The 14,593-nt window shown below is 37.4% G+C and overlaps 1 protein-coding gene across 2 annotated transcripts in view; it reads right to left on the bottom strand.

Moving 5' to 3' along the window:
• The window catches only part of KHDRBS2 (KH RNA binding domain containing, signal transduction associated 2), a 394,749-nt gene that overhangs the window by 224,000 nt on the left and 156,156 nt on the right, over positions 1-14,593 (bottom strand). For both annotated transcript variants that reach the window (XM_059835484.1, XM_059835485.1), the window contains exon 3: positions 10,105-10,221. In XM_059835484.1, coding sequence (XP_059691467.1) covers positions 10,105-10,221 — 117 coding nt within the window. The remainder of the gene's footprint in view (positions 1-10,104; positions 10,222-14,593) is intronic.

Here is a 14,593-nt window from a genome sequence, read left to right as displayed (position 1 = left end):
ATTGCAATATTTGTTTTCGTAAGGAATATGTAAAAGCCTGAGGCTAGGAACAGGTTGCTTACTGAGAGACATAAATGACTTCTCTAATGGGACAACAAAGTCCTGTTCATACACCCCTACAGTGACCAAGCAGAAGATCCAGAGAAGAACTGGAACCCAACTGGAGAAGTCAACAGATCACCCCCATTGCCTGATCTTCAGACCTAGATCCTGAAATCCAGGTCAAAGCTGACAGGCAGCATAAGCCACAAGCCACATCTCTACAGAAGAGATATTTCTAGAACTTGGGAGACTCAGGCAAGGTGGAACTCATTGTGGCAGAGACAAGCAGCTACAGTGCCTCATACACAGGCAGAAAACAGTAATTTGGGGGGGTTGAGGACCTGGAAGGATACTGATATCTTTCTCTGGTATAAAGGGTGGTTTGGTATTGATGCTTTTTCTTTACTTGCTGTATGAAACTCAGCGCAGAAAAAAAGGTGACACATCATCCACGTTTAGGACATGGAATGGTCTGGAGGCTAATTCAAGTATGTCTTGAGCAGACAGTAAGTTTTATACCAAAGTGAAAGGAACACAGCTGAATAATTTGGTGATAATTTGAGAGTAATGCTACTTTAGCTATACTCTTAAAATGGAATTGGTGTCATCCACCCGGAATTTCCTACCAATCTGTAGAAACATTTAGGAAATGGAAAACAATTTGGAAACTTTGGAAGCAATTATGCATCTTTTGTGGATAGAAGAGTTGAATGTTAAATAGCATGGGAATTTCAAATTCTTGATAAAAGACAGACAACCCTAGTCACTGTGTAGAAGACATCAGGAGGAACTGACTCATGTAGAATGACCTATGATCAACCATGAATTACAGTTATATCACACACACACCCCCACCCCTCTCTCTCTCTTTCTCTCTCTCCACATACACATAGAGAGAAAAAGCTTTTAAAAAACTTTCCTCAAGCCTCGCTCCTCTAAGCAAGGTCAGAGTGGCTGAGCCATCCAGCCAAAACAAAGGAGACCTGTTCTTAACCCAAGAGGGACTAGGGAAAAGACTGTTTTCTCTGCAGCAAGATGGGCTATGTACTTAAATGGGTTCTAAAACTCAGCATGGGAAGTCAGAGAAAACATCTTATATCTGCGACATAAATATGACAAACCACCTTCAGAAGGAAAAATCCATACCACAAGGAAACAAAGAAACTTGGCAGAAACAGAAACAAATGGACTTTCCCAAAATTTCATAGCACAAAATGAAACAGCCAGGGGTTACCGTATTGCAGATTATTTGAAACTGCATAAAATGAAGGATAACAGGCAGTTGATCTTTCTAGCCAGGTTCCAAATCCAAAGTTACTGGTCAATGATAGTAAGGAGACCTCTGTTAACACAGATGAGCTTTTTGATAGATAAGGGACTATCTATCAGAAGGTATCTCATTGATTAGGTATGCAGACAGGACCATCTGAATATCAGGAAGGGAAGCATCTATTCCAGTAGGGCCAGTTAACTGTGTCTTGGCTCAATGGCCTCGTATTTTTGAGTTTGTTCCCACCTCAGTCAGCAAGCCAGACAGAGAGGTAACCAAGGGAAGCTGCAAAAACTACCGAACAAAAGGTGCTCCCGTCTGCCAGGAATATGGCGCTAACAAATGATCCGGGGAAAGACAATATTCTGACAAAGTGCAGAGAGGCAAGAGGCAAATAACCCAAAATATGCAGGGATATGGTAAAAAATGAAGAGGTTATTGACTCCCCAGCTAGAAAGAGCCTCTATCAATAAGCACATTCTTTTTGTACCAGAGGGAAGATATATGACTGAAAGCCTTCAATTTACTGTGACATTAAAATATACAAGTTTAGTTAAAAGGATGTGGCTGGGAAGCAGAGAAGATGACTTGCTTTTCCTAGTTGTTGCACTCTGGGTAACATGAACGAAAGAGAAGGAACAGCCTTCTGAGAAGAAGTTGATTTGTACAGCTCTGAGGAGCTGGTGAAACGTAAGAGGGGTCAGGTAGCATGTGTAGACCTGATGAGACACCTAAGAGAAGCAATGAAAAGATGAGCACTCAAACATTTTTCATGAAAGTCCCTTCCATGTGAGTTTGCATGAATCGATTCTATAGGTATCTGTAAGTTTTGATGGAGAAACAGTTTCAAGAAAAAGAAAAGAAAGTATGTGCTGAGAAGCTGGCATGTGAAAGCTTCCCAAGGACTGGTAAGCCATGGAGACTATTGGTGTTGGTGAACCTGCAAGAACATACAGTCTGAAAACACCAAGAGGCTGCTGGAGCACCAGCATACACTGGTGTCAGCAATGTGTTCCATAACTCAGTCTGCATCCAAGGTGACTGCTATATGCAGATGAAGGTTACAGGATTACATATGCATCTGATGAAATAAAGGACCCTCTGATGGACTTTCTGAACACCTACCACTGACCTGCCAGTACTACCCTCTATTTTCTGAGTATGTAGTTGGAGTTCCCAAACATTGCTCTAACCAGGTAATCGTGAGAGTGCAGTTCAGATGTGAGACTGAATAAGTGAATGTTCTGTGAGAATAGTTATCTGCTGTTAGTAAAAACAGCTTAAAGAATAAAAGCTATTCTAAGAAATATTGGTTGTGATCTGTATGTATCTATCTCAAACTCCCTCCCCTATCAGGGCAAAAAGGAATTTACAACACATTAGAGGTGATACATAGAGGTATTTTCCGAAGAAACTGGGGTGGATGAGCAACTGGAAGTTGCTGTAACATAACTAACACTGCAGGAAACAGTGATAAAGATGGTCTCTTCTTTTAATCTGTGCCTGCCAACAGATTTATGTGTTCTCCATATAAGGAGCAAGTATGTTCTTTGGAATTTTTGTTCAGGTACAACCCAGCTTTAGAGTTTGAAAGCCTTTGGCACCTTTTGACATGCTCACTTAAAGAAAAAACTGCAAGGATGCAGATTACAGTAGACTTTAAAGAGTTAACATCCTTTTGCAAATGATCTTTTAAAGATTTCAAAATATGGGATGCTCTGCTTTTTGTTTGTTTCCTTTTGCTTGCATTTTCCTTTGTTGCTGGTTGTTTGTTACAGTCCTTACAGCCTCACAGCAGTCGGTATCAGGAAGCTGGAGAGGTTTAGGAAGGGGAAAAAAAAATTGTTGCAGCAGAAGCAGCGTGCTGCTGTTACTTCTGCTCGTATCTTGAAGGCATGCTGCCCTAATCCTGCTCTTGGTTGTAAACCCATTTGTGGGGTAAAATGGCTGTAAGCCGTAAGGTACCACAGCTGTAGAGATAAAAATACACTGTCAAAAATACTTCTACACACAGCAAGGAAAACCTAACAGAAAAAGATTAAACGGGTGAGCACCAATTGGTGATTTAAATTATTGATGCTTCTGGATGTGAGCCAGTTTTCTAAACCGAATGCCACACATTGCTCTATCTTTCCCTTAGAGATTTTACAGCTAAAGATGATAGAGGAGTACTTCAATGAAACAGAAACATCTTACCTAAGAAATAAACATTTCAGGGATTTTGCATAAAGTCCAGATCAAAACACCCAGCATGCTGGAAGTAAAACCACAGGTTCTGTTTTAAAGAATTCAAATGGACTTTTAATAGAAATCCCTGAATTTGTATTTCCAACTGTAAGAGCTGAAATCTCATGATGACACACTGGGCTTAACTACCATAGCCATAAGATACAGTGAGCAACCTCACCGGCACAAGTGGAGTGGCACCAGTGTAAAACCTGATGCAACAGACCACTAGGTGATTTTTATTTTTTTTTTTTACTTTCTAGCATCTTTCGTAATTCTTGTTCAGAATGCTGCCACTCTCATTTGGAAGGAAATATTGCATATGTAACAATACTGCACAAGCTTAAATGATTATAACAGGCAGTAACACTCAAAGGCTTTTGAAACTCAGGACACTAAATAAGACACTTTTGCTCTCATGTTTCAGTAAAGCAATAGCATTGGGAAAGAATATAATGCAATGCTTGGATCACCACCTCCTATAGACAAAACGTGCAACTTTTTTCTTCCCTTTTGGGCTATCTGAGCATTATTTATATAATCTCCTTGAAAAACCAATGAGGTCAAGAGAATGCAATCAGAGCATTAACTCTCCACTATTAGGACACTACGCTCATGGTAGACATGATCTAATGAAAAATATATTGTGCTTCAAACCAAAAAATTATTGGGCACTATCCACATTAAATATATTGACTTAATCCTGTAAGATATTTAAGCATATATTTAAAGGTTGCAGGACTGAAGTAAGGGCACTTAGCATTTGGAGGGAACAGACCAGCGTGCACTGCAACTCTCCCGTATTTTCAAAATCTTTTATAACGTACTCACATAATATGGCTGTTAAAAACCACACGAAAGCCAATATATTAATCACTCAATCTAGGCGGGTTCTCTGCATGCTGACTTCAGGTCTTTATGGTTGCAAAAAAGTTCTTAATACCTGTGTTTTTCAAAAAGAAAGGCTAATGAAAGAAATCTTGTTTAATGGGATAATGGTAAAGCTGTTGTCTGGTGGCAGTGGAGCTTCTTTGTAAAGTACTTAACCCACAGATTAATGAAAGGCAGATAGTTCTACTGCAATTAACTCTTCTGTGATGAAACCTTCTTTCTTTAATAACTAGTTTAAACAACAACTGAAACTTGAAGAAGAAAGCAGTTAAAAGTTCACTCAGTAGCTGACAAAACATTGAGTCATGGACAAATAGTTCACATGATTTTTCAAAGCTGCAGCGCAAGTTTGTTCTCTAATTTCCCATGTTTTATAGGAAAGAAACAGGAATCTTTGGTAACAGCATCCTCCAAATAGCCAGGACAGAAGACCTAAGTAAGTGGAAGTTTAAACAATGAAAGAAATGGGCGTAAAAAGTAAGACTTTAAATTGGGGTGGCAATTATACATCAGTATTCAGGAGATTTAACTGAAACACTATGACTTACATTTTCCTTCATGTGTGGCAGACAGCCCATGTGCTACTGTAGCAATTGACGTTTTAGCTGTCTTTTATCTAATATACAGCCTTGTTATCAGGCTATACATTAATTTCCAAATCCTGCTTTATGTAAGTAAAAAGTAGTTCAGAAAGATGTCTGGAGTGTCTGTGACTTCTGCAAAGACAATGTGAGCCTCTTCAGTTTAAAAAGTTAATCTGTCTTGAAACAAGTGTCTTGCAGGGGATGAACAATGAGTTTTCAGGAAAAAATAATCAGGTTAAAAATCCATTTTTCATTTTTTTAACAAAATGAAAAGCAATCAAAAATCTTCCTTTGGGTAACATTCAAAATGTTATTAAAGCAAAATCAAAACTTTTTATTGTTCTTAGGTTACGCAGCTCTTCCAAACATACTCACTTAGGTTAATTTTTAAATAAAAAAGTTCTTTAAAAAAAAAAGGCACAAACATTTTACCCTGAAAAATTTTCAACTACAACACTTGCACATTTTCAAGATTTCTCTCACAACCCTTCTTTGTTTCAGAATTTTGGAGCCTTCACATACCTCTTTTCTACATAATTTTGTGTTCACTGGAAAACTTCCATCATCTCTTTCTTTGAATGTTCCCACCATAAAGTTACACATGTAATGGGAAAGACAAAAGATAAAATTACGTACAAGGTAGAGTTTTTCTTCTGCAAAAGATTTATACCTGTCATTTATTTTTTTCAGGCCAGTCCTCTTCCCTTTCTCAACACGGTTTTGCTTTTTCTATGCCTTGTTCACCATTTCAGTTATTAATCTGGGGTCATGGCCTTCATTTGCTCTCTTTTACCAGCATTATCCATACCAATTAATTACTGGTATCATGCTACATATAGTCATTCCAGTCACGCCTCACCATGTACAGTCTCATCTACTCTGGTGTAGCTCATCTCTGAAAAAAACATAATAAAAAGAGATGAAGTCCTGTTGCAGATAAGTACCATGGCTGGACTATGATTAATGCTGTTGATCTGTTCTCACTCCTGTTTTTAAGGGTGAGGTCCTACCTCAGACCAGTGTCCCTCAGATGAGTATTTTCTCTCCAGACAGTAGAGGGTTCTTAGGAAAACATGGAAGGGTAGGAGTATGTTTTTGACTCTTCCTACATACACTCCCCAAGCTCCAGCAATCTGCAGTCAGGTCATGCAACCGTTAAAGGTAGTTCTAATGATACCAGTGTGGTTATTTTATCTCTGGCCCTAAATGTCCTTGGTTTTCCTACAAAAATTTTCCTTTCATTTCCATCTGTGTTAAATCATTGCCATTTTGCTTTCTCACATATGATGTTCTGAAGTTCCACAAAACACAAAGACCAAGTAATGTATACTATCTAGTGCATGTTTCTTGCATATTGGTGTATAATTAATCCGAATAAAAAAATACCACTCATATAAATAATCTAAAACAAGGGAGTATGGAGAAATGGTGCAAGCCCCAAACTGTGCTCTCTCCTATGGAACTCTAGCAGGTAACTAGGTCAAGAATTAGAATTGTTTAAGAAACATTACTACATATTTTTCTGCTTCTTTTAAAGAGAATCCATGCTCTTGCTGCTATAATTTATGTAAAAAAAGCTATTCCAGCTCACTGCATACAGTTTGCTTTTTTTAATGGCACAGTGAAAAGCATTCATCACATGGTTTAAAAGGAGAAAATCTGCATCTGTGAAAGCAATAAATTCATTGCATTTGTAATGAGATTTCTCCTGTCACTTCAGTTTGATTGTTTACCTTTACAATCGTCTCTCGTGCTGTTTGGAAAAAGAAGAAAAATAAATGGAAAAGAATCAAAAGCCAAGCAACTCAACATGACTACGTTTAATCTCATCACTACCTGTTCCGAAGAATGTTTTTGCATATTTATAGTACTATATTACTACAGGAATGACAACCTTTAGTGGCAGCATGTAAGCCCTCAAGATAGTGAGAGCTCAACCTGTTCTAAGAACTCACTGGAAACTGGCTGTGCTCTTACGGTGGGCACAATTCTCAGTGGTCACAGCTTTGCTCAATATGATGAACAATACCTTCTGTATGATTTAAAAATAAATGGGAGTTATTCAGCTAAGAAATATTTCAAATTTAGCTACAGGTCTGCATGCCAAATCAAAAGGAAGAAATATTTAAAAGCCAGCATCATCTTCTGTTGTGTCTAGTGAACTGTCCACGTTTCATGATGGTGCTTGTTTTTCCTGTCAGAACACTGTAGGATCTTACTCCTGTTACAGAAAACTAAACTCCTGCTGAGCCAGTGGCATTAGCTTAAGCACAGAGATTTAAGTACTCACATTAGCCATGCTGCTTTGGAAGAATCTAAAGTTTTCCTTATATCCTAAACAACATTCTGCAAAACTGCTGCAGTTACACTTGGGCATCTCTTTAACAATTTCTAACACAACTTTCTGTGACTCATATATAAGCTCTGTGGTATTTAGTACACAATTGGAGTTGTTAATAATATTTGTTTTAAGTAAGTTGCATTGCCTTTTCAAATTAATCTTTCCTGTTCCCACACTGTAGGCACAGTGGATACTCAAAAATCTCAAGTCACTCTTAACAAGTGTTCCCTGAGGCTCTGGAAAGGAACAGCCCAAATTCTTCAGTCTCTGAAATTTACCCACAGATTTCTTTTTTAAAAGAGAAGGAAATTCTGAAAAGCAGATATACTTCCCTTGACAAAGTCTGCTTCCCAGAACTGGAAACGCCCCTCCATATGCCCAAAATTAGAGTATGGCCAGAGTGGTTCATTGTAGAGCCAAGCATTTGCCTATTGTCATTTTGGCACTAAAAAACCACAAATCAGTGAATCAGTTCTTTTCAAACACTAAATACCTAAGGATTTAGGGCATAAATGTATTTAGCATTTTCCAGCAGAAATTCTGTTTCTGCTGCTCCGACACAGCTCAGCATCCAGCTGCACTGGACTGGAGGGGAAAAGCACACATGCCTGCAGTCTGCCTAGGAATTATTACGGTTCATGGCATAGCGTAGACAGCTTTAAGGAAATTCTAGTTTACAGAGAGAAATTACACAGATTTTTCTTGAAAATTCCTCCAGAAGGAAGACTTATCCACCAATATACATAAGCTGATTTCTTGCATGGTACAAAACAACCACAACAAGCCTCCAGACTTTGGTAATTTGTATTTAAACCAGAAAAAAAATACTGCGTAAATGAGACTAGTGGGCTTGTTTTATGTCAAGAAAACTGTTTTAACCAGAGCAAGCTGTATTTTCCTCAGCAATGTAGCAATTCATGCTATTATTTATGCTCACAGTAAAATATATTTTCTTTAAGTTTTACCAGTATCTCAACCTAGAATATCCTCTTCAAAATGCTAATTGTAACTATTACCCAACCCACGATCATTCTTAGCCTCTTTTGCTTGGAACTGGTACCAGTGATGTACACAGATCACATAATTCCTATCTCTCACTGTAATTGCACAGGGATTTTGTTTTCTTTTGAGTCAGTAATGTCTAAATTGGATTAAGATAACAGTCACTTATGAGGCCTTCTCTACAGAATTTGCTTGCATCACTGCTGTATTTAATGTTCTTTTACTTTAGAACTCAATTTTTTAAACCATTCTCATATGAATGAGTTTCCATGAAGTTCATACTTCAGATTACGCTTAAGGACTAAATACTCTATGAAGAGGAAAAAAAATACCCTGAATTTTGTTTTTTCTGATGTACTCATGAGTGAATGTAATAACTGGCATGCTGGCACTGTTTGTTATGATTAGATAAAATTCAAATGATATGATAAGAAGAGTGACCGATCTCAAAATCAGAGGACTTTGTCTATCTATTTATGTGTGTTTAAACATCTTTAGCTGGTAACAAGCCCTTCACACTCCCCTGTCTGGGCAATTGCTGCTCTTGGAAATAATAATCTGAGTGGGTGGCTGAGAATGGAGCTGGCAGATGCAATACTGATGCAAATTACTGCTACTTAGCAGCACATGCATTCATTCATCCAGGGAGTAATTTTTTATCATTTCAGAAGTAAGCCAAAAGTCATAAAACATTTTACTTCTCAATACCTAGAAATAAAATCTTGAGTGTATTCAACATTTATTATCATAAAATAGAATGTTAAAAGGATAATTGAAGTGTCAGCATGCCCAATGTCATAAAGAAATCTCTGAAAAAATGAAATACATTCTGTGTGTCTAATTCGTCTGTTTTGTGTGGTTTTTTTCAATATTGCAATTGGAGACCTCATAATGCAAGTATGACTGCTGATACGCATTACCAAGACCAAATAACGCCAACCATGAAATCCTCATTAGTCTTTCCTTTATTCTGGCATTATATTAGCTACTGAGATGAATGACAGAGGTGCCAGAAAGGAAAGCAGAATAATGCACAACATTACTAAAGGCAATATACAGTTCAGTGAAATTAGCGGTTGTTATTTCTGTGTTGCCCATAATACTGCTGCTCTGCAGACTGTAAAGTAAGAGGCCACAATGCAATCAGTACTTGTTCTTTGGGTCAGATATACATGAAGCTGCCTTACCTTATAAATAATTACCTTATGTGCATTGACCGGGCAGTGATTCCAAACACAATTTTTTCTTTTATCTATAGTGCATTTGTACACACATCTAAGCAAAATGTCCACTTTGTTATCTTTTTTAGAACTATGCCCTGAATAAATATTCAGTCTATTAAGGAAGTCCCATCTCTATAGAAACTATAAGCAAAAGAGAAAACCTATTTATGTACACCAATATTACAGCAGTAATCTATACCAGTTACACTTTCTTGGGAGAAATGGACTCCTCTCAGAAGAAATGAACTTCAAGCTGGTTTCTCTTTTAGATTAATTGCTTAAATAACAGTGGTATTACAGTAACTGTGGTGGTCTACAATTATATGGGAAGCAAGCTTTGCATAGCAAAGAGAAAAAATGTATTTAAGCAATTGATGTAACTTGAAAAAAACAAACAAGCCTTGGAGTCAGAATCTATTACGAGACTATTAATTGAGTCATTAATAAGTAGACAGGCAATCTAAGTGTAACAGCTCAAGCACAAATGTATCAACACTAATTGCAATCAGAATCCAGACACAGTACCTTAGCTTTATCCCTCATGGATCCTTTCCCCAGGATGGACATTTTTGCACCTGTTTCTTCTTGTAACCTCTTCAAGGAGTTTCCTCTTGGTCCAAGCAATTTCCCAACAAAATTGAACTAGAAAGCAAATAAGACAACTATTTTAGACCAAGAGGTACTTTTTCAAAAACTTAATAAATCTTTATAAACAAGCTGCTTAAAAGAGAAAAGTTTACTTTCCTTTAAAAAAAATACTCCTACTTAGTTCTGAGCCTAATTCATTGGGATACAAATCTGGAGAACTGAAGTATCCTCTCATCTAGCGCAAAAGGCAATAAAAGCATTCATGATTTATTTGAACCCCAGGAGGCTCCTCTCTAGGACAAAAATGGCCAGTAGCTGCTTAGGTTTAGCTGACCGCTAAACAAGATCTCTACTTAGTAGACAGTATAGGTGAAACCCAGAGAATGCATACATTCTTTCCTGAGCTAGCCAGCTTTATTGGCAAAATAATATATTCTGCAAAGAAGTTAGAGCTCTACATGGATTTTTAGGAATTGATGTTTTACACATTGTTTTTAAAATAAGCGCTGTTTTGTGTATTGGCTTCAGATGTGTTTTGCCAGCAACGGAACAAACCAGAAACCACAGATCACTGTAGATATTCAAGGCTATTTTCTGAGAGGATTTTAAAGAGTGCTCGGCTTTGTCTGACATGCTGCTAATATTCTTAAACACTGCACAGTTCATGTGACACATACAACATTGTTTTTTCTGTATGAAGAGGAGAGATGTCTACATGAAAATCAGAAGACAGAACATTAAATAAATGAGGTGTTAATGTTATGGCGACACAAACTAGCAAAAAGGGGGGAGTTTATGAAGCAACAGTAATTTGTTTATTCTGTAATTAATAGCCTCTTCAATTTATTATTTTTTACGCTTTCCAAAATCTTTTTAAAACTCTATGGCATGTTGTCTTTGGAAGTTGACTGAGAACCATCAGCACTTGCTTAGGATGTTTCTAAATTATGTTGAAGACTGAACAGACAGTACTCTGGTGTGGCTTTCAACAAAGAATAAGCTTAGCCAAGGAAAACAGTATGTAATTGTATCAGCACTTCCTTGGTTTTATTTCAGAGATAAAGAACATGGCAATAAGAAATAGCAATCAAGAATATGCTGCTGTCAAAAAAATACCTGAATGTCTAAAAAGATATTATAACACACCTTGTTTTGTATTACCTTCTATTTTAAAAATGGAAAAAAATGTGGAAATATTCTTGTTTCCACTTTAGCCAGCAAGAATATAACAACACAAATGCATCAAACGTGTTAATAACAACCAAACTCAGAATCAAGCCAGACACCCCAGAACCCAAGCTGGCTTTCAGTCCAGTGTCTTATTTATAAATCACTTGCAACTTCCTTCAAATATTGCTTACACCATCGAAGAAAATAATATGTAATCACAGGAGAAATACATATGTAAGGTGAAATCCACTGCCACCTAAACCAACATAACTGATTTCAGCAAGATAACACATACAGGGCAAAGTAGTAAGTAGTAAAGTTGCAGAAAAAGCCAGCAAGCTTTGAAGCTCCAAAAAAAGAATTTTCAAGCTTGTGTGCTTGCATTTTTTTCCACCTCTATCTGTTGATTTAATAAAAACTATCAACTCTTCAATAAATCCTACTCCATTTTGAGGCAGGATTTAAAGATGATGCCCTATCACGGCATCAACAATACTATGTCTTGAAACTCTAGCTATGCTTCTTCCCGCGACAACTTGGCTTAGAAGAAGTTGTTGGCTTCAAATTGATTATTAAATTTCATATGAAAATAAACCAAACAGTGAGGAAGGAATGGCAAGAACTGGATTTTGACTTTAATATTAGACTTTGGACTTAATCTATTGATAGAAATAAGATTTCAGAAATTATACATCTCATAAATGTGAAGGTTTATTAGAGATGGCAGAGCAAAGAGCAGAGCTTTCATTCTTCTGCAGGGACCACCTTACCTGCAGAATGGCTGTTCACAAGTTACAATACCAAATCTTTTGTATCACTTATATATCACTAATAAGAGAAGAAACATCTACTGCTGCATCCTTTCAGTGTCTCTTAATATTAAGAAAAGCTGCCCCTCAAAAGCTGGAAGAGCTACAGTGCTGTGCAAGTTTGGAGGAGACTAGGAGAAGGCCAGCCAAAGCTCGACTCCACTTGTTCTCTGAATGGAATAAAACTATTAAAATACACTCTATGAAGATTTATGCTGACCATTTATGTTTAAGCACTTCATAAACTGTCTAATAATTACCTTGACATATTGCTGCAAAGGAGCGGTATGGCCAGCATAGACTAGGTACTAAGTGGATTTTAATCACTTCACAGGAAATAAGTGGCTGCGGATTCTAATTCTATCGATTATGTAGCAGACAGACACTCACATTTCATCCACCTTCTAAAAAACACACATCAGGAAGCAAGCAGCTACTTACAACTGAATAACTGAATTGCTCTTAATTTGGTTTTGTCTAAAGTCACAGAAAAGCCAGTGCACTGTATCAGACATTCAACCACTGTGCTTGGTCTTCCCAGCGTCAGTCTAGGGTCACTGGTTATCCTCAGCAGCAGTCTATAATCACAAAACTCCCAAAAGTCTGAAAGCACTGGTAGAGTAACTTTGACTCAATAACTTATGAAAAATTAAATCCTTTATGTTCACATGTAGGTAAAACCAGCACACAAGTAAGAGAAAGTTTCAGTGAACAGCACAAATGTCAAGAAATTTGAAAGACAACTTTATTCCTCTTATTTACATTATTAAGAATGCTGGACAAGAGCCTGAGCAGAATCAATTTTAATACTGAAAAGCTTAGGCTCCAGTTACAGCCACACGCACTCACACACAGCCAATATGTATAGTGACAGTGAAGGAAAATGTGGAAACTCAGGCAGTTTGACCGGATATAATGACGACCCTTGCCCACAAACACACATTCCTGGTACAGCCACTGTAACTGCAAATCTTATGTTGCAATCTTAGTTCTGATCCAATTCCACCACGTGTACAAATTTTCTCCAAATAACAGTAGCTCTAAGTCTCTGGGATAATACCTGGTCATATTAGGAGAGCATAGCTGAGAAATGATGACATACAGAAGAGAGAGTATTAACAGAAAGCTTTCATTGCTGGGGAGAGAACAGACTTCCATGTGAAAAATATGGTTATTGTTGTGTTACTAGATATTTTTATAGGTTGCTTAACTTTTCAATCATATTTATGAATGTGAGCTAGGCTTTCTGTGTGCTTGTAGAAACCCTTCCTGGTTTATGGCAAAAATTTTGCACATGATTTTCTTAGATATTTTTTATCATTTGTCTGGGGGAGACAGATGCATATCTTCAGGGGAGAATGATCAGGTGATAGCAGGGGATGCTTTACTTATAATCAAATGCATGTGATGTTTCGTGTGTCAACAGCTGTGCAATAAACTTTCTCCTGTGCAGAATAAAACCTGACAGAGACTATAGCTCGATACATCTTTTGAGTATCCACAGCAAGTCTCCCCAACGTCTTCCCCAACCAATATACACATAGTTTCACCAGATTTATCTGCATCTTGATTACTTTCACACTCCACCCTGCACAAGCAATCAGACTGTAAGGTGCCCAAAGCCAACACTCTGGCTTCTCAGTCTCCATCAAAGTTTTTGTTCATAAAACTTTTTTTTTACTCATATGGAAATAGCCAAAAATGATACTGCACATGTAGACACACAGAAATTATTCTCTTTCTCCACAATGTGTTGCTCCCGTCCCTCTGCAAAGCTTTGTGTTTACACACTTACAGAGAATACTGACCGACAGTGTGAAACATCCTGCTTGAGTCTATATGCTAGTATTTAAAACCAAAGATTAGATACCCAAAAAGTACACAGAAAATGGAGAATCTGAAGAACTAATTACATGGAATGCCTTACCAAAAAAATGCCTGTATTAGTGAAAAGCTTAGGGTTGCACTCTGTGTGTGAATACATATATGAACATAGACTTGCTCATCTTCAAAACCCCTCCTAGTCAAATATGCTGCACATCAACACACCTCACTTGCTTCAGGCCAAGACAGTGAGAAGAGAATCCCTAAAATTAACCAGGTGCTGTCAAGCTGCATCACAGCACAGGCAGTCTGTGTACCAGTGTCAGCATTTATTATGTCAACATACCATTCATGGTTTCTATGAAATGCCAGAGATTAATTACAACCTGTGCTGTAAACAAAATGTGTACAATAACTAGTTCTTAAAACATATCCTGTAGCTTACATACAATGTTGTGATACTCTTAAGCATACTGCAGCACCTCAAGAAGATCACCACGTGTATTTATTCTCATTGCCATGCTTGAACTTACCTTCTTTAATATGGACATGTGAAGTGTTGTTCTCAGAAGTCATAATATCAGCAGAATTATCACAGTATTGAAACTAAACATACGCACACA

Source organism: Gavia stellata, chromosome 2 (genome assembly GCF_030936135.1).
Source record: "Gavia stellata isolate bGavSte3 chromosome 2, bGavSte3.hap2, whole genome shotgun sequence".
NCBI classification, from domain to species: domain Eukaryota; kingdom Metazoa; phylum Chordata; class Aves; order Gaviiformes; family Gaviidae; genus Gavia; species Gavia stellata.
Note: the sequence above shows the minus strand (reverse complement) of the source record. Positions and strands in the feature narration are given on the sequence as shown.